General features: G+C 42.1%; 1 protein-coding gene across 5 annotated transcripts in view; it reads left to right on the top strand.

The window, feature by feature from the left end:
* capns1b (calpain, small subunit 1 b) overlaps positions 1-25,440 on the top strand; it is a 35,120-nt gene extending 9,680 nt beyond the window's left edge. For 2 of the 5 annotated variants that reach the window (XM_048618417.1, XM_048618416.1), the window contains exons 3-11: positions 232-250; positions 2,314-2,406; positions 6,835-6,892; positions 8,583-8,647; positions 13,879-13,947; positions 15,608-15,686; positions 18,321-18,437; positions 21,319-21,377; positions 23,454-25,440. In XM_048618417.1, the coding sequence (XP_048474374.1) occupies positions 232-250; positions 2,314-2,406; positions 6,835-6,892; positions 8,583-8,647; positions 13,879-13,947; positions 15,608-15,686; positions 18,321-18,437; positions 21,319-21,377; positions 23,454-23,480 (586 nt within the window). In that variant the 3' untranslated portion in view covers positions 23,481-25,440. The remainder of the gene's footprint in view (positions 1-231; positions 251-2,313; positions 2,407-6,834; positions 6,893-8,582; positions 8,648-13,878; positions 13,948-15,607; positions 15,687-18,320; positions 18,438-21,318; positions 21,378-23,453) is intronic. The other 3 variants (XM_048618419.1, XM_048618420.1, XM_048618421.1) reach the window with 2 other exon arrangements.
* The last annotated feature ends 316 nt before the right edge of the window (positions 25,441-25,756 follow it).

The raw sequence follows: 25,756 nt of genomic DNA, 5'->3' as shown, positions 1-25,756 counted from the left end.
GGTTGTCCACAGAACCAGCATACTTGAGGATTTTCAGTCTGTTTGGGAGAATGTCCCAAGAGTATGAGAAGCATAACCTGGAACATAAACTCTGGACTGAGTAGTCTGTTTCTGTGGTGTATGTTATACGCAGTTCTGATTAAAGTTTCATATCTCAGATTGGTTTGGAAATGTTTCGTGTTTACAACATCTTAATTTTTATTTTTCTGTTCTCTCATGTTTCGCCCTCAGACAAATGGTAGCTGGCCCAGTAAGTATCTTGAATCTTTCTTGGTTTTAAATCAATTGAAAACTGCATTTAAGCTTAAACTAAACATGAAGTGTTTTACTTTAATGTTTTGAAGTTTGCTGTAACTCATTGATTAGAGTTTTAGAAAGTTGTCTTTACTGCTGTACACTGTACTACTACAGTGAGAATCAGCCAGGATGATAGTTGCATTGCCATTCAACAGTCACTGGACATGAGGCACAGTGTGACTGAAGCCATCACTGCTAACTGCTTATATTGAGCCAGGGAGAGTAACTTCTTGGTTGAATTGTATTGCAGAGCGACTAGTGGCTGTGAGTGCATGTCTCAGCATGTTACTGCCTTCAAAAACTTTCTGATGTCTAGATGTGGAAGCAATATCTGGAACATTACGAATACTACAAATGTCTAGCTGGAAGTATGTTAGGAACACCTGGCTAATATGCACATGAATTCACACACCCCTATGAGATGATTTTCTAAACTATTTTATTAAATATAACTTTTTTATTAGTTTTTTAAACCAAAAAGTATTGCTCAATTCTCCACATTGGAAGTCAGGAATCTCATTTTCCAGAATTTCCTGCTTATTTATCTTCAGTGAATTGTCAGACGCTTATTTTACAGAATAGGGCAATTGAGGTGAGATAGGTTTTGTGCATATAGGAACATGCAACTGGTTATGGTCTGCACAGTATTGTTAGTCTGTGTCAAGCCAACTTGTTCACTTGAATGTAGAAGTGACAGTATTTGTGTCCCCTAGTGTTGTGGAAAAATAAACACAACCCAGCCTTTACAAATACATGCTTTAACAGTGACACTGAATTTTAAAAAAAAAACTTAAATGGGATGTGGTCATCATTGGGTGGGCCTGCATTTATTTCTCATCTCTAGATGCCCTTAAAGTGACAGTGGGCTGCCTCCTTGAAGCACTGCAGTCCATGTGGTGTAGCTGTTAGCAGGGAGTACAGTCATCTAAGGGTTTGCAGTGTGGTGTGTGCACTCTGTGTTAGCGTGCCATGACCTCAACTATCAGGGAAGCATCCCATCACAAATTGGTGAGTCCGGACTGGGTAAGATCTCTGGTGAGTCCTTGCATTCATCACTTAACAGCCTGCAGACGAGATTCCCAGAAAGACAGTATCATAGTCTGAGAATAGTGAGATATGAGGAACACTGACCCATGCTTGGATGGCCAATCAGGAACTGTGGAAAGATTGCACAATGGTGCCAAGCTGTCTTTTCCTTCAGCCACATGTGGAAACTAGGATTGTTCTTGGAGCTGGGAAGGTTAAGAGAAGATTTGCTAGAGGAAAAATGAATTGTTCTGGTAGAACAAGGTGGGGAAATCTGTTTTCCGTTGGCAGAACCGTTGACAATTAGAAGATGTAGGCGTTCAAGTAAGAGGAGATTGAGATACTGGGATTTTTACTGTTCTGTTGGATGCTGTGGTTATTATTTTAAAGATTAGGAAATTAGCATTTCTTTCTCTCCTATCTGTTAAATAATCTTGTCCCAAACATGCTTCCCCTACTCTGTATTGAAACTAGGGTCTCTCTTGCCCTCCTTTCATGCCATCTCAATCTGGAAAACCTTTATTGCTTCTCTCTCTCTCGCTCTGTCAATCTGCCATTTAGAATAGCCTGAACATTACTTGCATTTATTGTCTCTTCTACTGAACCATTGTCATTGGTGAAGATGACCAATCCTTGGGATAGTTCAGGAATTAATTAGCGATAATCTGCAGAATGTTATGCCCCTAGGATTCCTAATCATCTTTTTAAAACAAGATACCCTCAATAGGGTAAAGAGGGTTTAACTGAGTGCTTGTGAGCAGGTCATGTGATTACCTCCAGGACCCTATCAAGCCAGAGTTGACAATCATCATTCCTGAGCATCTTGTATTAGATGTATCCATTTTTGAGACAAGCTGTAAATACCTCTGCATTTTGACTGTGGTAAAGAAGATTGTAGATGATGATATTCTAGTCTCTTTGCTTTGATATCCTATTCTATAAAGGGCCTGTGATTCAGGTTTTACTGACCATCTATTGCCTGTTTCCTAGGCCGAACAGCCCCGCCATGTTTCTCAGATTGAGGCCTACGAGACTGAGGAGGAACGAAGGTTCAGAGCGATCTTCAAACAATTGGCTGGAGATGTAAGCATTACAGGCACACTTCGGAATATTTATGAGCTGTTCTGAACATTGTATGTGTGCTCTCTGTAGGGATACACTCACTGTTCTGAATTAAAAATTTGGCTGATGATATCTTTTATTGTACCTCTCCTACACCTGGGAGACTCAGTCTTTGCTTTCATATTCTTCAGTTACATGTTAATAATGGCTGAGGTTTAAACTTGAGCCTGTGTTTAAAGCAGGTGACGTATTGGTACAGTGTTCTTCGGTTGAAGCCCCCAAGGTTTTAAAGGGGAGAGAATTTGGAGACGGTCTAAGGCCATTCAGTCAGGACTGTAGCTGACACCAGGACTAGGAGCTGCTGGAGGCATTTAGCTCTTTTCCTGTTTCACTATTCAATAAGATCACTGATCTGATTCAGAGGCACAGTGCCAATTTGCTTTTCCAGAGAACAATGCCTCAAAGAGAGGAAATTCCCCCTCATCTTTATCCATATGGGAGACTTCTAATTTTAAACGGTGTTCTATAAAGGGAAGCATTCTTTCTCCCCCTCTGCCCCCCACCTCTTTCTCACCCCCAACTCCCCTTCACGACTGAATCAAAAATTTGTATTGATGGTGTGACAGAAGCAGTAGTGGAGCTTGATTATCCTCCCACCACAATTCTAATGAAGATTATCTATTACTGAATCATACTTTTTGAGGAAGTAGCCACAAGGATTGATGAAGACAGTACTGTACATTTAGAGAGGTTTTTCACGAGGTCACGTGACAGTTTAATCAGAAAAGTGCAATTCCAGGGGATACCGATGGTGAATTGGATCCAGAATTGGCTCAGCAACAGGAAATGAGGCTTATGATCAATGGATGTTTCTGTGATTGGAAGTGGTTTCTCTCTTTCTTTCTCTGTCTGTCTGTCCCCCTTTGTGCCTCCCTTGCTTAGTAATCCAGGCTAGCATTCTGAGCACGTTGGTTTGAATCCTAACTTGACTGACGATGAAATTTGAACCCGATAGAAACCTGGAGTAAAAGCTGGCCTAATGGGATTTGCTATTGTCATAAAAACCGATCTTATTTACTAATAACCTTTCGGGGATGGAAACTGCCACCATCCCTGGGTTGACCTATGTGATTCCAGACTCTCAGCATTGACTTAACTCCCTCTGGGCAATTAGGACTGGGTAACAAATGTTAGACTAAGCTGTCACACTTGCATTTCATGACTGAATTTTTTTTAATAATTGCACATCTCTCCTGTTAAGTAGGAATTTGGGAGAGGGCCACCAACTTTTGCAGTTCATCCAGCAAGTGCTCTCCTGTCGCCTTCAATAATTGTAACAAGTTTTGTAACTTACAGCAACAGTTCAAGCATTTAGTTTTGAGGGTGGGGTCAGCACACTGAAGTGCAATTATAGTTAACTCATGCACGTTTTCTCGGAATGTGAGCCTTTGAATATCTCCTCATGAAGGTGTGGCCACAAACCCAAGGAGGCAACATCTGTGGAGAGAAATCAGTTAGTGTTTCAGGTCTGGTGACCATTCCCCAGAACCGTTTCTTTCCAGCAACTTCTGTTTTTGTTTCTGATTTACAGCATTTGCAGTTCTTTCAGTTTTTATTTCATAAAAGTAGAAATTTGATTTATTTGAAAATGTCAAGGTTTTCAAATTTAACCAATTAGAAGTTTAATAATTAGTTCATAAACCTCTGTTATCACACCTCTGAGTGCTAAACAACAAATTTTATCACTGGAAAGGTTTACAAAAGCTTATTCTATCCAATGTGGCCACACAGTGGTGGCATAGAGGTGATGACACTGGGCTGGTAACCCTAGAAGCCCAGGCTAATGCTTTGAAGACATGGCTTCAAATCCCAACAAGGCAGCTGTGTGAATCAAATTCCATTAATAAACCTGAAATATCAAGCTAATTTCAGAAATGGTGGCCCTGAATCTATAGTTATAGTTTAATTTTCATAAAACCCCATCTGGTTCACTAATGTCCTTCAGGAATGGAAACTGCTGTCCTTGCCTGGTCTGGTCTAAGTGTGACTCAAGTCCCACAACAAAGTGGTTGACTCTTAACTGCCCCCTGAAATGGCCTAGCAAACTGTTTAGTTCAAGGGTGATTAGGGATGCCCCACATCCTGTTGGGGGTGGGGGGGGGGGTGGGGAGGGGAGGGAGGGTGGAAAAAGCATTGTCTGCTTCCGTGCCAGTCAGTATTGGCTGAAACAGTTGCCTCCTGTTGCCACCTGGTAAGACAGATTTCTTAATTTATATTCATTCCCAGGATGTTGGCATCACCGGATAAGCCAGCATTTATTGCCTGTCCCTACCTGCCCAGAGTCAGCTGAGTTGCTGTGGGTCTTGAGTCACATGAATCGACAATTGACAGTGGTTTCATGGTCATCATTTATTGAATTCAAATTCCACCGCTAATGATTCTGCCATGATTCAAATCTGGGTCTCATGAACATTTACCTGAATCTGTGGTTTAATTGTCAAGGGACAATACCACAAGGCCAACACCTCCCCCACTGACTATTGGGACATTAAACAGAGTTCAGTTGGATGTGGGAAGAAGCAGCAAAAGCATTTGAACAGAAAAAAAGCTCCCTTTTGCAATAAGTGTCAAATGACCAATTATCACATGATTATAGATCTTACCATCTGACCACTGGAACACTTCCAAACAGAATTGCTGGGCCCCACTGGAAATTATTGGCCTGTATTTGCATAGGTGCTTTAATTATGGCTTTGGTATGTGTGAACCAGCCTTTCGACTTGAATGGGCTTGGTATATACAGAGTCGAGCAATAATTCCACTTGCTGCTTGTGGAAGACTCTGCCAGGCATTGTACATCAGGTTTGGTGGCATGTAACTTCGTTTCTCTGCTCCCTGCCCAAGGTAGGGTGTGGCAGGGCTGCAGCTCTTGCTGCTTTGTCCAAGAGCAAGGAGTGGGTCCTGGTTTCTCCTGCCTCTGCTGCTGTGCTCCTCAGTTGCTGCAATAAAGCAACCTCTCCAGCAACATTTCCATCACTGGCCACAGATAGGAGTGATTTACTATGTCTCTGGGAAGAGGGAAACAAGTAAGAAATGTCTTCACCCAGGCATTGGAGACCCTGTGGAATTCTCTGCCATGGAAAGTAGTTGAGGCCCAAACAATGAATGTTTTCAAGAAGGTGTTGGATATAGTCCTTAGGCTAAAGTGATGAAAAGATATGGGAAGAAAGCAGAAACAGGAGACTGAGTTGGATGATCAGCCATGATCATAGCGAATGGCAGTTTAGGCTCAAAGGCCTACTCCTGCTCCTATTTTCTGTTTCTAGAAGTATCTGGGGGTGAACTCCTGATGTTTCACTGCTGTTGTCACTTTGACAAGATTCACAATTTGTCATCAATTCTCAAGAGTTGGCTTGCCTGGAGAGCAGCCGTGTGATGCTGAGAGAGGGGTAATGTCTTCTGGTGTAGTCTGCCTCCACTTTCTGCCATGTTGGCTTGCTTCTCCCCAATAATTTAATTTACAGAGAATTTCAAAAGCTCCCGTTTGCCCTCATGGCCCTAGCTCCTCATGCATTATTACCTCAAGGTACAGCATTGAGGTTTTGGCTTGGACTTGGGTGAGGGGAGAGGAAATGTCTCTCTGGGACTCTCTGCAAATCCAGGTATCTTGACAAAATTCTACGTTTTCCGTCGGAGAAGAAGCTGTTGTTCTGCCCTTTGACAATAGATGGTGTGTGGTGGTCAGCATTGACTGGTAGAGGAGCAGACTCTGTTGCTGTACAATTGAGGTTCAGCTGTTGAAGCAAGGCGAATTCAATTTAGCCCAGAAGCTGCTATTGATATTTCAGTGCATGAAACCCACGTACCCGTTGGCTGGAGTGTGAGAAATTACCCTGATCCATTTTCCAGTTTGTAATGACCTCACATTGACCTTACAGAGGATTGGAGGGTGAAGAGAACAGTGAAACCCGTTTAACATTAAAACCATGATGTATTGAGTTAAGATAAATTCTTGCCACTTGATCCTTTTGTTGTTCTTGTGAAGTAATGAAATTTAAGTTGTTCTTATTCACACAAGGGACATGGGTGTCTCTGGGTGTGCCAGTATTTATTGCCCTTCCTTAATTGCACTGGAGGAGGTGGTAATGAACTGTTCTTTTGAATAACTGCAGTCCTTGTGCTCGAGGTACACCCATTGGAGAGAGAATTCCAGAATTTTCACCCAGCCACCATGAAGGAACAGCAATACGTTTCCAAGTCAGGATGGTGTGTGGCTTGGAATGGAACTTGCAGGGCTGGTGTTCCAGTGCATCTGCTACCCTCAACTTTTGGGTTGGTAGAGATCGTGGGTTTAGAAGGTGCTGTCAGAGGAGCCTTGGTGAGCTGTTGAGTGATTCTGTTGGAATAAATCTGAGTGCGGTAATCTAAGAGGGATTTGATTCTTTGCAGGACATGGAAGTGAGTCCTGTTGAGCTGAAGAACATACTCAACAAGATTGTATGCAGACGTAAGTAGGAGTCTTTTTCATGGCCTTCACACTACATCTTCACATGATGCAATTATATTAAGTTGGTTATATAGGGATCAGCAATATCGAGTCTCAACTCTAGCCCAGAACTAAGACCTAATGCCATCAGTATTCCTTAATATCAAGAGCTAACACAAATCTAACCATCTTAGTTTTAAGATGAACAATTTGATTTGTCATCAATTGTCATATATCAAAGAGAGGTCCAAATGTGTACCAGACAATTCTACTTTTTTAACACAGCTGCCCCTTCCTCCTGGCCTTTTAGAATAAGCAGAAGTAATTTCTCCCAATTTGTGCCCCTTTTAATACCGATCAACTGCCCATAAGCTAAACTCTGTATAACTCTGGAATGTCTGCATCATAGCTTAACTCTTGGAAGTCATTCCAGTAATTCTGCACAGCATTTTGATTAGCAGTTTTTTTTTTTGTTGTTTTTAGGGGGTGTTAGGATCCAGATCAGATACAAGTTCCCCATTTACCCTGTTTTTAGTTATTTGTTTGTCCACAGTGACTCTGCTTCAAACCCATGAGCTGCAGAACACATGGGGCTTTCTAAGGACATGGGCCAAGTTTTACAAATGTCATATTTTAGGGAAAAAGATTGTTTGGCACCTTGGCTTAATGAATTGGCCATAGGCAGGGCTCTCAATTGCTGTATTTCCATACGTTTTCGTCGCAATGAATATTCTATTAGTGTGATTTTTAATTAGTGACAAGTCAGAATTATGATGTTCAAAGAAAGGTCTTTTGTTACAGTAGGGTTGGGGAGATTTGCAGTCTAGTGTGATTGGGAGATTCTATCAGAGATTCAGAGATTCAGACCTTCCCAGGAAGGTCTGAGTTTAATTGTCACTGTGCTGATTAGTACATCAGTTGGTTAGGCATCAAACTCTGCTTTAGGAGGGCTAATTAACCCGGAAATGAGATGTTTCTGAAGATTCATTCACTGGATGTTGGTTTCCCTGGTTTTGCGTCAGTTCTGAGCTGCTCCTGTGAACAGCTTTTGGTGTTTAGTACAAGTGAATTGTTGGGCATTTCAGATGGCAGCTCAGAGTCCATTACACATGTCTGGAGGTCTGTGTGTGTGTGTGTGTGTTTTCCCCTTTTGTTTCTCTAAACTCTAGATAGTATAGAGCCAATTTACTCAGCCTCCCAAAATGGAGACTGTAGTTTGTGGTGGACCCGAGTAGCAACAAGCTTTCTAGCACCTTTTTTAACATGATAAAACTTCCCATGGGGCTTCACAGTATTATTAAACAGGATGTGAAGTTGGGCAACATAAGATGTTAGTTCAGATGATCAAAAACTTGGAGGAAAATGTCGGTTTTAAATAGTATATTAAGAGGAAAGTGAGACAAAAGTGAAGAGATTTGGGCAGGAAATTCCCTAGAGTGGAAGAACAGTATTTGAGTTCCCTTCCTTTTTAAAATAAAAATCTTTATTAGTTTTACCCGTTTGTACGAAAGAAGATACCTTGGTAACTTTTAGCAATGGCTGTATTAAAACTAATGTGATAAAGTGTTTAATTTCGAACAATGTAGTCAGTATTCGGAGATGTCAGTATTTGATCTGGCTAGGTCCCTGGTGGTTCCTCTCTTGGTTGGGGAACAGATTTACTTTGGATAAAAGAGAGCTTTCCTGCTGATGTTTTATTCTCTTGTCACAGATCCCGATCTGAAGACTGATGGTTTCAGCTTGGAGTCTTGCCGCAGTATGGTTGCTGTTATGGATGTATCCTCTAGCAAAGGGACAAACTGATTATCAGCCTTGGGTCAAAATGGCTGATGGCCTTGGCTCTTTCCAACACTGCAGTTTTTAATTTGCTGCAGTGAACTATTCTACACTTCATCACTGGGCTTTTCTCGTTTAGTTGAGTTCTTGTTGCCCTGTTATAAGAAGGATATTGTTAAGCTGGATAGGGTTCAGAAACAAATTACCAGGATGTTGCCACGAGTGGAGGTTTTGAGTTATATGGATAGGCTGGGACTTCTTTTCACTGGAGCATAGGAGGTTGAGGGGTGACCTCATAGAGGTTTATAAAATCATGAGTGGTATAGATAAGGTGAATGGCAGGTGTCTTTTCCCTAGGGTAGGGGAATTTCAAGACTGGGGCCATATTTTTAAGGTGAAAGGAGAAAGATTTAAAGAAAAAAAGACATGAGGGGCAATTTTTATTTTTAAAAAAGCAGTGGTTTGTATGTAGAATGAACTTCCAGAGGAAGTGGTGGATGTGCGTATAGTTACAACATTTAAGGCTTTTAGAGAAATACATGTAAAAGAAATGTTTGAAGGGAAATGGGCAAAGCACAGGCAGGCATGACTAGTTTATTATTATGGTCATCATGGACTGTTTGGACCGAAGGTCTGTTTCCATGCTGTATTACGCTGAGGAAATTGAGTTGGGGCTGGAGAAATGCATAAAACAAAATTCTTTCAAAAGTGTTCTTTTGTGGGCAGTTAACAGTCAACCACATTGCTGTTGATCTGGAGTCACATGTAGGCCAGACCTGTTAGAGGCAGCAGATTTTGTTCCTCAAAGAACATTAGTGAGCCAGATGGGTTTTTACAACAATCAATACTTTCATGGTCACCGTTATTGAGATTAAGGACTTTGAAACATTTTGGTTTCTTAAGGGGCTTGACAGGGTAAGTGCTAAGAAGATGTCCCCCTTTTATGGGAGAGCCTAGGATCAGAGAGTATAAAGGGGCGCCAATTTAAGAATCAGATAAAGTTTTTCTTCTGAGGGTCAAAGCATTGGAGCTCTGCGCCACGGATAGCTAAGGGGCTAGAGTCCTAGTGTGTATTTAAGGCTGAGATGGATAAACATTCTTGACCAGTTGGGGAATTGAAGGTTATGAAAAAAGCAGGAGAGGGGACATGAGGAATGCCAGATCAGCCATGGTCTCCTATTGAATGGTCGAGCAGGTTCAAGGGGCTGAATGGCCTACACCTTTTTTAATGGTCTTACCAAAACTTAGAGAGTCTTAAGTTGGGCTCAGTAAGGAATTTTTAAGTAGGATAAACCAAGGGCACGTGCCATCCTATGTGACAAACGTTATCCCTTCTCGTTCCCCTTGATGTTCCTGCAACCACAAACCTGGTTATTTTCTGTTACTCTATCACCCTGCTGCCCTGCTTTGTTGAACCATACTTTCCTGATTCCATCCATCTTCATAATTGTAGCCACAGCAGCACCAACTGCTACCTGTGTCCGTACTCACACCAAACCCCTTCACCCTTCAGCTTCTGTGTTTGTCAACTGATACTGAATCGCTGCTAAGAGACACCCCTTCCCATTCTTGCACCATTGGCCTCTGGTGTATCCCAAGGCTTTAGCTATTAGCGAGTGGTTGCTCCTACACAACAACTATTACTACCTCTTGCTGACAACATCCGGAAACATGGTTCTCACACGCACTGATGATACCTGGCTCTATCTCACGAGCACCTCTCTGGAACAGTGTTAAATTATCCGATTGTTTATCTGACATTCACTAATGGGCTCCTATAAAATATTGATGGTGTGAAGTTATTGATTTGAGTCTCCATTCCAAATTCCATCTCTCTTCCGGGAAACAGTCTAAAGCTAAAGCAGCTGATTGTCCTATTTAACCCACAGACGATTAGCTTCTGCACAGACATCTATGTCATCCCTCAGGCAGGTGGTTTCAATCCCAAACATCCCCTAACTGTTCGGCCTGTGTTCACTTGCATCTGGAATCCCCATCCTTGCATTCGACACTTCCATGTTTTAAAATTTAAGTCATTGAAAACTCTGCCTCACACCAATTGCTGTTCGTCCATCATATGCTTGCTGACATATGCTAGTTCTTGGTATCGCAATGTGCCTCTCAAAGTTCTTATCCATGTTTCCATATCATTTCATGGCCTGGCCTTGTCCCCTGCCCCCGTTTCTATTATACCCGCCAAGCCTAAACACCTTTTTGAGATTAGCGCTGCTTCTAATTCTGGTCTCATAAAACAATAAAGAACAAACAGCACAAGAACGGGCACCTCTGCCCACCAAGCCTGTGCTGACATGTGATGCCTTTTCTGAACTAAAAGCCTTTTGCTGTATACAGTCCATATTCCTCTCTCCCCTGCCTATTCATGTATCTGGCAAGATGCCTCTTAAACTTTGCTATTGAATTTGCCTCCATCACCACTTCTGGCAGTGCATTCTAGGCACTTACCACACTCTATATTAAAAAAAAAACTTGCACCTCACAACTGCATTAAACTTCCCCCCTTTTACCTTAAACCTATTTCCCTAATAATTGACATATCTGCGCTGGGAAAAAGACTCCAACTATCAATGCATCTCATAATTTTGTAAACTTGTATCAGATCATTGCTGTTCATGTGAAAGTAAACCAAGCTTGTCCAACCTCTCCTCATGGTTAATACCCTCCAAACCAGGCAACATCCTGGTAAACCATTTTTGTTCAAACTTACTAATCAGGCCTACAAACAACAAGGGTCCCAGCACTGATCCCCGCTGAACACCCCTGGTCACAGGTCTCTAATCAGAAAAACTTCCTTTAACCGCTACACTCCCCTCTATGGCTGAGTCAGCTCTGTATCAATCTTACCAGCTGTCATCCCATGTGATTTCACCTTTTGTACCTGCTTGTCATGAGGGACCTTGTCAAAGGCCTTGCTGAAATCCATGTAGACAACATCTGCCCTGTCCTCATCAATTATCTTTGTCACTACCTCAAAAAACTCAATCAAATTTGAAAGACACAACTTTCTCTGCAAATATCATGCTGCCTATTGTTAATGAGTCCATATTTTTCCAAATGTGAGTAAATTCTATCCCTAATAATCTTCTCCAATAATTTCCTGACCATTGATATAAGACTCACCAGCCTGTAACTTCCTGGATTATCCCTGTTGCCCTTCTTAAACAAAGGAACACCATTAGTGATTCTCCGATTCTCTTGGATCTCTCTTGTGATTAAAGAGGGTCCAAAAGTTTTGTCCAAGGCCCCAGCAATTTCTTCACCTGCCTCCCTCAGCATTCTGAGATAGTTTCCATCAAGGACTTGTCTACCTTGATGCTTTTTAAAACACCACCACCTTTTTTTCATATTGACATGGCCCAGAACATCAACATACCCCACCCAAGACTTACCATCCACTATGTCCTTCTCCTTTGTGAATACCAATGCAAAGCATTTGTTAAGGACCTAATTCAAAAGCCTTCCTTCATCTCCATGCATAAATTCCCTACGTTGTCCATGACTGACCTATCGTTTCCCAGCTTCCTTCCTGCTCCTAATATTCATATAAAATGCTTTTGGATGCTCCTTATTTCTGTTTGTTAAAGACATTTTTGTGGCCCCTTTTCTTAGCGTGTAATTCCTTGCTTGAGTTCTTTCCTGCTATCTTTTGTATTCTTTGAGAGCTCTGCCTGTATTTAGTTTTCTAAACCTTAGGGATGCCTCCTTTTTCTTTTTGAAAAAGCTCAATTTCTCTTGTTATCCAAGGTTCCTGATTCTTGCTATCCTTCTCCTTCATTTTCACAGTAACATGCTGGTCCTGAACTCTAACCAATCGGCCTTTAAAGATTCCCACAAGCCAGATGGGGAGTTATCCTCAAATAGTGGCCCCCAGGATACATTCCTCAGTTCCTACTTAATATTTTTTGTAGTTAGCCTTCCTCCAATTTAAGACTTTCACCTGAGGGCTACTCTTACCCTGAAATAACTTAAGACTTACAGAATTATGGTCACAGTTCTCAAAATGCTCACCACTGAAACTTACAAAATGTGTGTTCCAAGATTTTAATTGTTCCACCACAGGTGGCTGTTCCTTCAGCTGCACGGGTCCTGAACTCTCAAATGCCCTCAGTCAACCTGTTCACCTCTCTAACTCCGCTTCCCACCTTTTAAAACAGACGTCCTTAAAACCTGTCTGTTAAGCTGTTAGTTATCTCTACTGATCTCCTTGTGTGTCTCAGTCTCCTGCTTTCATTAATAATGTGAAGCATCCTACAATGTTTTATGATGTTGAATGTGCTACAAGGGCAGACCTTGCTGCTGTTATAGGACTGTCCTCCCATTGCTCAGACCCCAGACTCAATCTGCTGTTCTAATCCTGTCCTAACACATGCCAACTTCTAATCTATTATTGCTATTCTGCGCATTGGCCCCCGTTCCAGTGATGCCTCATTTCAAATGTTCACCTTCTATTCAATTCCCTTCATAGTTTCATCCTCCTTTTCTTGAATTCCACCCAAGCTGTACAACTGTCTGGGAACTCCTCCAGTTCTGGCCTGTGGGTCTTAAATTCTGTCATCCTATCATTGATGATTGTGTTTTCAGCTGCCTAAATGCCCATTTCTGAAGATTCTTCCCTAAACATCTCACTTCTCTCCCACTTTAAGACCTACAAATTTTGCCCAGTGTCTCCTTATTTGACTTGGTGTCAGATAATTCTCTGAGGTGTTGGGAGATATTTATTACACTAAAGTTGCAATGTTATTGCAGGTTCTGTATCACGACCTCTAGCTGCTGGGGCTGAATTGGACTAGATGTGATTGGCGTATCTACCTTTGCTCTGATCGATTGCTCCCAGTCAATATCCTGTGTTCCCTCTGTAAATTCCTCCATCAGTGAGGAATTGGAGCCCATTCCAGAAGCATGACTTCGCCTTCGAAAAAGAATGCCGCAGAAATCTGTTTCTTCAGCTGCTGATTTTGGAGACTGCGTGTGGAATGCACTGGGCTAATTTTATTTTTAAAAGTATGGATAGGCCTGTGTTTCTTGTGCCACGGCATTGGCCGCAGTTCAAAATGTACAGCAAGTGCTTTAAGATGTCTGGTTATGAAAAGCATTTTTCTTAGTGGAGGCTTTATTTTCATGTTGAAGTTCAGGAGAAATCCACATCTGTTTGGAGTCAGAGTATGTGAATGTTGAATTGAGTTTGTTACACTGCCTTAACCCATTGATTTCAGGCTGACAGCACTGGAAGACTGGGCTTTGAAGAATTTAAATATCTTTGGGATAAGATTAAGAAGTGGCAGGTATGCATGTCTGTAAATTACTAAGCCTTGCTTTTGGACCCTAAGCTTCCCCTTAGAATGTACAGGATGCTGTATGTTCTACCAGCCCTCGCATCCCCATCCACAGCCTATCCTGCCACCTTCTGTGCATGCATATTCCTGGGTCCTCCTCCCCCCTCTGCATCCCTTTTAGAATTTAATGTTACCTCCTCATTCTCCCAGCACCCCCATGAATCAGTTCCCACTTTTCTGCACTAAATTTCCATGTGACATTTTTCAAATTTTGTAAATGAATTATTGTGAGATTTTTTTTTTTTTAAAGCCACTGCAAGTTTCTGAAATGAAAAATTAACTTCACAATTGTTAACCAAAAAAAACCCCATTAGAATGGAAGTCAGTTATTCAGCCTCTTCCAGTTCACTGACCCATCTGGCTGGTCTGGTATCAACCCCACGGATTCCAAATGTCTCAACACCTTTCTCCAACACACATGTATCTGTCTTTCACATTTTCAGCAGCTTTTGGACGGGAGGGGTTGGGGAAAGCATGATGCAGATTTTCACCTGAATGACCTCATTCTAAATTTAAGCTGTTCATCTTGTTCTGGGTGCTGTCATCAGAGGAAATGGTTTCTCTGAATTTCTTATCCAATATTTTAAACACCTTGATTGGATGTCCCCTTTATCTATAATAAATTTATTTTTAATCAGCCCTCTTCGAGGATGTTAGGACAAATGCCCAGGCAGGTGGGACTTTGAACTTGGACCTACTGGTCCTTGTGATAGGGACACTACCGCTGCACCAGAAGAGGCCCCTTGTATTTGCTATATGCCAAAAGAAATACAGGCCTAATCTACAAACTATCTTGTAATTCCAGTTTTCTAACCTGATGTAATTCTAGCCAATCTGCACTATGACCTTTCCCAGCTCAATATATTTACCCACTGTGCAGTTCCCAGATCTGAATGCAATGCTTGTAAAGAGCAACCCTGCTATAACAACCTCCTTGGAGACAATCACTGAAATTTGCTGCAGTGATATAATGCTCTCCATATAGATCTCTGACATTCACTCAAAGTTATAATCAGCTCCATGAGCCGAGCTGATTCTAGTCTGGGAAAACAATCCCCATGCTTCGGAAACCCACTCCGATCCTATCCCTGTAAGCCTGCATTTCCCATCGCTAATCCATTTAGCCTGAACATCCTGGACACTATGGGAAACTTAGCATGGCTAATCCACTTAACCTGCACATCTTTGAACTGTGGGAGGAAACTGGAGCACCCTGATGAAACCCACGCAGACACGGGGAGAACGTACAAAGTCTGCACAGACAATCGCCCGAGGGTGGAATCGAACCTGGGACCCTGGCGCTGTGAGGCAGCAGTGCTGACCACTGAGCCACAATACCACCCGACATTAGCTGAAACCTTTGGACTAGTTTAGTGGGTGGAGGCTGATAGCTGTGTAACCAGCTATCTACCACTAACTGTCCATTGCCTCCTGGCAATCGATGGTGAGATGTGTGTATCCTCCATAGCTTTTCTATCTGAATTTGTGCACTTTTGTCGTGTAGACGTGCGGTTCAGACTATTACTTTTCTCCCCAGTGAATCTGTGCCCTTGCTAGTCATTATGACCTTGTGTGCTGTTTGAACTAAATGTGTAATGCACCTCCACAGGCTGTCTACAAAAGATTCGATGCCGACAAGTCAGGGACCATCAACAGCCAGGAGCTTCCTCTGGCTTTTGAAGCAGCAGGTAGGATATGTGATTGACTGACCTATAGCTCCACAGAGGTGGCTGTGGGGAGAAGGTGGTGCCAAGGACACAACTGTTATAATGCAAGAAGAGACCATTCGGCCCATCAGTGCTGGTACTATGACAAAGCCATTTTCAACACTCTCTGTAACGTGAATCTGATCAGAAATTCAGGAGAGCGCACAGTGTGCTGAGACTGAAGGGCATGCTACCACATGAAAGGTGTGAGGTGACTAGTATGGACTTAAATTAAGGGAAGGTTGGATGAGCACATTAAGGATAAAGGAATAGTGGCTATGTGGATTGGGCGAGAGGAGATAACTAGAGTGGAAAGAGGCCTGTGTTGGGTATGAATGAACCAAATGATCTGTCTTTGTTATTTTTTTTTTCCCCACCATTTAATTTCAGTGATGTGGAGGTGCTGATGTTGGACTGAGGTGGACAAGGTCAGAAGCCACAGGACATCAAGTTGTAGTCCAACAGGTTTATTTGAAATCACAAGCTTTTGCAGCACTTCTCCTTCAACGGGTGAAGTCACTTGACCTGACGAAGGAGTAGTGCTCCGAAAGCATGTGATTTCAAATAACCCTGTTGGACTACAACTTGGTGTCCTGTGGCTTCTGATTTAATTTCAACAATTATTGGTATTTCCTTTTTTTTCTTCATAGCTCAAGAGCACCATTTGCTAGGCTAGCATTTGCTGCCCATCCCTAATTGCCCCTTGAATGTGAAGTGGGGCCCTGAGGTGTAGGTAGACCCACAGTGCTGTTTGGAAGGCAGATTCAGGATTTTGACCCAGTGACACTGAAGGAACAGCTATGTATTTCCAAATCAGCATGGTCATGAGTTAGAGGGGAACTTGCAGGTGGAGCTGCTCCCATATCTGTAGATCCTTGGTTTGAAGAAAGTACTGGGGAATTGGTAATCATTGATCAGCTCTTTCAAAGAGCTGGCAGAGGCATGAAGAGCTGATCGACTGCAGCAAGATCATGAGCTGACCTTGGTCAATGTAGTTCCTCTACTAATCACTAGATGGGGCACCTTTGAACAGCATCTGGTTTGGAGATTGCCTACAAAAAAAACCAAAAACGCTGCAGCCTCTAAAATTCTGAGAGAATTCTGGTCTAGAAGTCCAGGGCTGTGGGTGGCTGTACATGCTGACTCTGAGGCTCTTCACCTCCTTGCATACTTCTGTCACTGTATAGGTTCTCAAACACAGCTCTCCAGGAAAATATGTAAGAGCTCTCTCTTCACGTTTTCCTTCTGGACTGTTGTCTTCTCTTGCACGTGCACACAAACTCCCTCCAAACCCCAAGTCTTGATCTCTGTATGGGATGCTCAGGAACTCTGAGTGGATGATCCAATCTGCTTCACTTCAGCCCAATGCTAGGGTGGTGGTGGTGTGCCTTGTCTGATACAGTGTAGTACAGCTATTCCATGTTCTATGATAATTGGAGCCTGTCTCCCTTCATAGAGTTATGCAACATGGAAACGGACCCTTCAGTTTGACTTGTCTGCACCAGCCAGACATCCCAATACGGCCTAATTTCATTTGCCAGCATTTTGGCCCATATCCCTCTTAAACCCTTCCTATTTATATACCCATCCAATGTTGTAATTGTACCAGCCTCTACCGCCACCTCTGGCTGCTCATTCCATACATGCACCAACCTCTGTGAAAAAGTTACTTCTCTGGTCCCTTTGTAAATCTTTCTCCTCTCACCTTAAACCTATGTTCTCCAGTTTTGAACTCTAATCACCACCACCCTGAGAAAAAGACCTTGGCTATTCATCCTATTCGTGTCCCTCATTTCACAAATGTCTATAAGGTCACCCCTTAGCCTCTGACACTTCAGGAAAAAAAAGCCCCAGCCTATTCATTCGTCACTCAAATAAAATTGCCTTCAGTGTTCCTTCTGAATGTTCCCTTCAGGTGCTCTGCCAATATAAGATTTCTGTTGATCTTTCTGTCTAACTCTGGCTTCTGCTTTCCTGTCTTTTTAACCAGACTTTCTTCCCCAGTTTTAAAATTGATAGAGCTTTCATCCTTTTCACTTTGATTACATTCACTAGACCAATGCCCTGAATTACTTTCTGCACAGCAGAAACCTTTATTTATTTTCCTTTACCTTCAGTTGCAAAACATGCTCTCATCCAGTTGTTATTATCTGTTTTGCACTTTTATTCCTTTGCAAATGTCTTTAAATGGGGCCTTTGTTCAATATTTTCTGTATGCTTGAGACATTATCAAATGGGCAGTTCACCTCTGTTAACTGAAATATCTCAGTAGTATTTGAAACTCGACATACTGAAATCACTCTGAAAGCGTCCTATGCGTTGAGCTTCAGATTGGTATTTATAATGAAATCCATAATAAAATAGCCATAAAGTCTTCCCATCACTGTTATAGCACCAAGTCTGCTCAGGCTGTCATGACAGTACCTTCCAAACCTGCAGCCTCCATCTAAGGAAGAGCAGACTCATGGGAAAATTCCCACATTTCTCTGCACCAGCCTCCAAATCTCATCCTATCCTGACTTGGAAATGCATTCCCATTCTTTTATCATTGCTTGGTTGGATTTTGCTGGATTTTGACATTTAACCTTCTCTATTTCTGTCTCTCTCTGTTCGTAGGATATCCCCTGAATGATGAACTTTACCGATTGCTGTATCGCCGATATGCCAATGAATCTGGCGACATGGACTTTGACAACTACATTTCCTGCTTAGTCCGGTTGGATGCCATGCTCAGTAAGTGTGGTTCTGTTGTCACCTATTCACTTGGCCAATCTGTTTGGAATCATTCCCGCGACGTTGTTATTGGGCTGTGCCAGGCAGCAATATTAAGGCATGTGCTGTGTATGAAACTATAAGCTGAGTACAGTGCATGCTTGTCCCCATAAAAATTGATATTGAGAGCTCAAAATAGATGTGGAGATTCTGAAACTGACTATTACACTCCAAGTCAGAACAGACACAGCCCCCCTTTTCTCCAATAAAGCAGGATTGGGTGACCTACCTGAGGAATTTGGGGGTAGATGCAGGCATTCATTTGTCCAGGGATCCAAACCTACGGGCTCTTAAAACACAAGAGACTGACTGACTGAGTAACTGACAGAGATTAATGAATTCTGTAGAAGCCTCTTTCACCCAGGGAGTGGTGAGCATGTGGAATTGGAGAACTGAGAGAGTGGTTGAAGTGAATTGCAAAGGGAAGCTAGGTGATGCGATGGTGGACAAAGGAATAAAGGGTTATGATAATGAGGTGAGAGGAAAATTTGGTGCGGAGGAGAGGAGCTGCCTGTGGAGCAGAAACCATTTGGGCTGGATGGCCAGATTTTCTGCAGTAAATTTGATAGCCCTATATAATGACGTTCCTTTGTTCGGTCACTAGGTGTAAGGGTTCAGGCTGCAGTTCCGAGAGCTGGAAAACCACGTGACAGATCCTGCTTGCTTGTTGCATTTAGCAGGAGCTGAGTGAGATCAAAATCATGTGACTTTCCAAATGGGAGTGCATTGCGTGTGTTGACAGCAGAATTTTAGTTTCACATCTGGACCTAATTGACAGCATGTGATTAAAAAGACACATTTTTCTGAAGTGAGCTATGCTGCTTAATTGCCTCAGGCTGATATTGAAACAATTTCTTTTGTGTAATTTGGAGAGAATCAACAAATGTTTAAAATCTGTAAATGGCAGTGTCTGGCTACTGAAAGAGTAGCCATTTGGCCCTTTGTGTTTGTTTTTTGAGAGAAGTTTCTAATTAGTTCAGTTGCATCCCACAGTGGTCCTAGAAATAGTGAATGCATTGATGATCATCTTCTAAGATTCTTTACTGGAACAGCTCCTGCAGATTGAAGGGTAGCTAATGTAATCGACAATTTAAAAATGCAGGTAGACAGAAAACAGGGCATTATAGACCAAGAGTCTGATGTTGGTTGTGGAGGGGAAGACGTTAGAGTCCATTATCAGTGCTTTTATAGCAGAGAACTTGGTAAACAGTGATAGAATCAGGCACAGTCAGCATAAACTTACAAAAGGGAAATTATACTTGAAGAATTATGAGGATGTAACTAGTAGAGTTGAGCAGAAGGAGCTAATGGATGTGACTTAGATGAGGGAACTAAATGTAGTTGGACAGGGTGATTGGGCAAACATATAGCAGATAGTGTAATGTGGACAAATGAGAGGTTATCCACTTTGGTAGTAAAAATGGAAGGCAGATTATTATTTGAACAGCTGCAAATTGAGAGAGGGAAATGTTCAATCTGGGCTGGTTGTCCCCATGCACCATTCGCTGGCAGTAAAGAAGGCAAACTGCATGTTGGCTTTCAGAGCAAGAGAATTCAAGTGCAAGAACAACAATTACTTGCTATAATTATAGAGGGCATTGGTGAGGCCACACCTGGAATATTGTATGTGGTTTTGGTCTCCTAATGAGAAAGGATGCTCTTGCTATAAAGGGAGTGTAGCAAAGGTTTACTGAATTGATTCATGGCAAGGCTGATGTATGAAGAGTGATTGAGTCGGTTATGATTGTACTCACTGGGGTTTAGAAGAATGAGGGGATCACATAGAAACCTATAAAATTCTAACAGGACGAGACTAATTAGATGCAGGAAGGATGTCCCTGATAGTGGGGATTCCAGAGCCAGAGGTCATAGTTTAAGGATAAGGGGTAAACTGTTTAAGACTGAGGAGAAATTTCTTCACCTAGAGAGTAGAGAGCTTGTGGAATTCATTAGCACAGTATGTTTAAGGCCAAAACAGTGTGTTTCCAAGAAAGAGGCAGATGTAACTTTTGTGGCTAAAGGGGTGGAGGGATATGGGGTGAGGGGTAGGATTATAGTATTGAGCTCACTGATCATATTGAATAGTGGAGCAGGGTCAAGGTTGCTCCAACCTTCCATGAAAACTGCTATTGAATCTGCCTCCACTGTCACTTCAGACAGTACGTTCTGCAATAATTGATTTAATTAAATAGACAAAGAATTGTACTTTTATCCCCCTCTTCCTGCTTCCCTTATTCGATCACTTCACCTGAAAATTTCAGTCACCACATCTTTACATTTCAAAGCTTGCGAGCAGCATCAATTAGGCCTGGTACTTAGAGAAAATGGGGACTTAAGTTGATTCAGAACTCTGCTTGTGTCCTGATTCACACACAGTCCAGTTTGCCCACCAATCTCTGCTCTTCCTGACAGATATATCATAAACTTAAAAATACAGTGTCCTTTTTAAGTCCTTCTGCAATATCCCACCCATCCTGTATCTCAAGCCTCCAACAGATCAGCAAACTTAATTTTTTTTTTTTTTTTTTCCAGCTCTAGCCTCTTGTACATTCCTGTTTTTTTTTTTTTGCTGGTCATGCCTCTAGCTGTCTAGACCAACAGTTTGGGAATTTCCTTACTCAACCTCTCGCCCTCCCTTTCTAGGTAATCTTTTTAAAACCCTTTCACCTGGACTAAACTTTTGGCCATCTGTCCTAACAATTTCCTTATGTGACTCCCTATCTAATGGTTTATAACAGTTCCTGTGAGGTGACAGTTTTTCTACATTTAAAGAAGCTACATAAATGCAGGTCACTGTGGTCAGAGCTGGTTAAACATCACTTGTTTTCTGTTTCACTTGCAGGATCATTCAAAGCTTTGGATAAAGACAACAATGGCTCCATCAAAGTCAACATTGTGGAGGTAGGATCATATCCCTAGTCGTTTACCATTTACACAGAGGTTTCCTCAGCCAAACTGCTTTGTCTTTCAAGACCGATGTACGGCACAGAAACAGACCCTTCTGCCCAACTCGTCCATGCCACTCTGGACTTTACTTAATCCAACAACTAATAGGAAAAATATAGAGGATCAAATTTGCAATGAAAGAATTAATTGTTTTGGGGGACTTCATGCTCAAACTGAGATAGTAATAGAGTAAAGGACAAAGAGCAGAATTTGTAGTGGGTTCAGAAGAACAGACTGGAAACGTATTGCTATGGAAAAATGAGGAAGGAGGTAATGCGCAGTTTGACCCTTGAGAATGAGATGGGCAAAGTGCCAGTGGAGAGACATTTAGAAGATTCTGATTATTGTATTATCTAGAACTCCAGGGTTCATTAGACTAATCCCTGGGATGGCAGGATCCTTCTTTGAGGAGAGATTAAAAAAATTGGGTCTGTGGTCTCTGGGATTTTGAAGAATGTTAGGTGATCTCATTGGGAAACTTAAAATTCTTGCAGGGCATTACAAGGTGGATGTAGATGGGATGTTCTACCTGGTTGGTGACTGTAGAATCGGAGGCATAAGCTCAGGATAAGGGGTAGGCCACTTAAGACTGTGGAGGGAAAAAAAGAGGAATTTCTTTTACTGATGGTGGTAAATCTTTGGAATTCTCTACCCCAGAGGGCTGTGGAAGATCAATCATTAAGCATGTCTAAGACAGAGATTGATAGATTAGATTTCTGGAGATTAATAGCAGTAAAGGGTATGGACGTTCAGGAGAGTGGTATTGAGGAGATGATCTGCCATGATCTGGAATGGCGAGGCAGGCTTGATGGGCTGAATGGTCTACTCGTGCTCCTAAAAGGAACATTTGAGAGTGAAAATCATTGAGATGGCACCAGCATCTGTGGGGTGAGAATGGATTGTGATCACAACAAGTTGTGATCAGAGTTGGCCTGTTACAGAACTATGGGCTGCCTTCTAAAGAGGAGGCAATTGAGGTGCAGTTTTGCAAAGGGCAGGGAGAGAAATGGCAAACAAATGTGGAGCTTCATCTGTGATGAAATGGGATAGAATGGTAGAAGATACAGAAAAAGCAGCGAATGATGACCGGTAAATAGTTGAGGATGGGATTGAATCTAGACAGAGGTGTGCGTGGTCATGGCTGAATGTGGAGGCGTTGGATTAGAAATCCTTTGGGTGTACCCCTGTGTAGGCTCGAATCCTGCCAACTACAGTTCGTGTTCTTGTTGGCTCCAGTAGCATCTTAATATGTCCTTGCTGGACCATTTATTCTGAAGGGTTCTGGTGGTTCAGTGGTAGAGTCCCTACATCTGAGCCGTGAGACCTTGGCTCAAATCCCACCTGTTCCAGAGTTGTGTACGAATATTTCTGAACAGGCTGATTTTTAAAAAATGTTGTGAATTTAAACGGGAATTCTGAGAGGAAATTGAACAAAGCTGTCGGACACCTTTGGCTGCTCTTTGTGAAGAAAGGGACTTTGTGTTTCATTATCAGTCAGATGGAGAATGATCCTTCAGGGATGGAAGCTAGTCCCTTTTTTTTCAAATTTGGTTTTCTGTATGTGGGAAAAGCTGGAACTTGGCTCTAATCGCTCTATCACCATGGTTAGCAGCTGTGAGGGGCCCTTCAGACACGTCGGATGACAGGTTGAGAGTTAGTCACCTGGGTGTGGAATGGAAGTTGCGCAACAACTAGTTTCACTCCCAGATGTGCCCAATCTCGTCCTTTTAAAGGTCACACCCGTTGTGCTCTTACAAGAGGTTCTGTCATAGAATCAGGACATTTGGCCCATCAAGTCCACTCTGACCCTCTGAAGAGTATCCCATCCAGACACCAGACTCCAAAGCAGTCAAATCAATATGAGCACAGTCAGTACTAAAGCAAAATGTTCCCACTTTATTAGGAACAAAATTACAATAATTTTTAATACTAAACATACTATCCCTAATCCTACTGATTTATAGTAAAGTAGGTGTTGCTGTTGTAAAACAAAAAAAGGTGGCTAATGACTCTGTCCATTTTCTGTTCTAGTGGCTACAACTCACCATGTATTCCTAAAGCACCAGCCTCTGGATCAGCTCATCAAAGAAAACTGAAGATCTCCTCATCACTACTTATCTACCAGAGCAATAGCCCTTAGCTTGGCTGAGCGGGAGCAGGAGAGGGGTGGGGGTGGGGGAGGGTGTGAAAATATATTTTTCTGCATATAGGCTTTTTATTGTTCCTGAGATCTCTGCAAACACAGCTTGTTGGAAGCAGTGTATTTAATCTTGACTGTTCTAAAATTCTACACTGTTTCTTCTGAATAATTGAGATAATCTTTTCCTTGATTTTGGCAATGTTTGAAAGAAAGGTCCTCCTGAGAAAGAGCTTTGGAAATGGGAGATTAAATGAATGGGGAATGCTGGTCAGGTCAATATCAGTGACCATTGACCCCTCTGTTCCTTCCACAGAGGCTTGTTGATCTATCTTTTTCTGTCTCGTGAATTTCCTACCTGTGATTTCCAGCAACTGCAGTTTTTCTTTTTTGTTTGAATCTGTTGCCCTCCAATATTTCTCTGTGCTTGTGCCTAAAAGACTCTGCCATTGAGAAATGCAATTTTTAAAACCATGTTAAAGGTCACGGACCCATATGAAACTGTAGTTTTAAGATTTATTCACATTCTTGAGTACTTGTTCTCCTTGTTTTTTGTGGAGAAGCCAAACTTGAAACATCCGTTGTTGAATCTGGGGTGTGGGTGTGGGTGGGGGGGAGGGTTGGTGGTGGTGGAGAATGTTGTGTGCCAAGGAGCATTTAATGAAGAGCACAAATTTTTGAAACCAGTTTTGTCTGCCAGTAACTGGAGCTTTGGAAAGGTCAAGCTGCCTTTTTTTTTGCAATGTTGTGCTTTGTACTTTGCGGGGTATTATACAGATGCTTTTAAGTGCTGTTGTGTATAGGAACTTGATCTATTGAATGCTGTCACCTGTCTGATGAATGCTCTTTTGATCTTGCTGCTTTATGTCCAATGTACAAACAACTTTATTTATAATGCCTTGTGGCCAATGCCCATATCTCACCCTGAGGATTCACTGCAGCCTCTCCCTTCGCTCAGAACAAAAGTACCTGCAAGCGATGGTGTTGCAGAAGGTGCTTGTGCCAATGGTCCAAAAATCGGAATTTTGGAAATGCATTTCTTTCATAGTGAAGAGGTGCCTGAGCCAGGGTAGGCTTCATAACCCTTCAAATGAACAGGGACCCATTCACTGATCATTACTCATTTTGAACCAGAAAGCCAATGGCTTGTCAAATCTGTGGTGGCTTGCTCTTGAGCAATATAGTCAGTCTGGTCAGTTTCTTTCACTTTGTATAGCTGAGATACAACTGTCCAGTATTGATGAGATCATGGTTTTCTGTTAATCTCTCCCAAATGATAAGTTTTTTTTTAATTTCCCTGTGTGAAAATCTATATTCTGCCTCCTCTTAACATTCTCAAGTCCCAAATTTGCCTGGAAGTAATAAGCCAATTCTTTGTCTTGCCTTTTTTGAGGTTGTTCAACATATTAAGCTATTTGGCACATGTTTAAATACAGAAATGGGCTGTGCTTTTTCTCACTAACATTTGTGACTAGTTAACTGTGTGGAATAGTCGTTTAGTTACCTGGACCTGGAACATTACCAAAGTGCAGGACTCTCAGATTGGGAAGGCTGAGAAGTGCTGGAGCTCAGCCCATTAAAGATGAATCAAATCTGCAATTTTTTTGAAGTGGGAACATCAAGCCCCAGTTCCTGTCTTGCCAAAATCTCATAATATGACAGAACCTCAGTTCTTTCAACGCTGACGTCTTGTGGGGTATTGCATGTCCATTGGATCTACCACAGTGTAACAGACAGCAGAGAGACAGGTGGGGTGAATAAATGGTTTTGAATTTGCTAACCTGCTCTTTGTGATGTTAACCTGCTCCTATTTTTCTCTCACTTCTGCGGCCAGAATCTGAGGTTTTTAATAAAAGGAAATCTATTGACCTTCTTAAAAAAGTAAGTGTATTGATAACTGAACATCTGTTTAGCAGTCTTTGACCTTTCCACCCTGGGAAAATACAAGGGTGAGTAGGTATAAAATGAGGGGGAAAGTTTTCAGGGAGATGTGAAAGGCAAGTGTTTTTTTTTATTTTACACAGAGCATGCTGGGAACCTGGAACACGGTGCTGGGGAGGTGGTAGAAGCAGACAAAATAGCAACATTTAAAAGACATTTAGGCAGGCACATGAACAGGCAGGAAATGGAGAAGTATTTACCACAGGCAGGCAGATGGGTTTAGTTTAGAATGGCATCGTTCGCACAGACATGGTGA

This window comes from Rhincodon typus, chromosome 39 (assembly GCF_021869965.1).
Source record: "Rhincodon typus isolate 14 chromosome 39, sRhiTyp1.1, whole genome shotgun sequence".
NCBI classification, from domain to species: domain Eukaryota; kingdom Metazoa; phylum Chordata; class Chondrichthyes; order Orectolobiformes; family Rhincodontidae; genus Rhincodon; species Rhincodon typus.
This window is presented reverse-complemented; position numbering and strand designations above follow the sequence as displayed.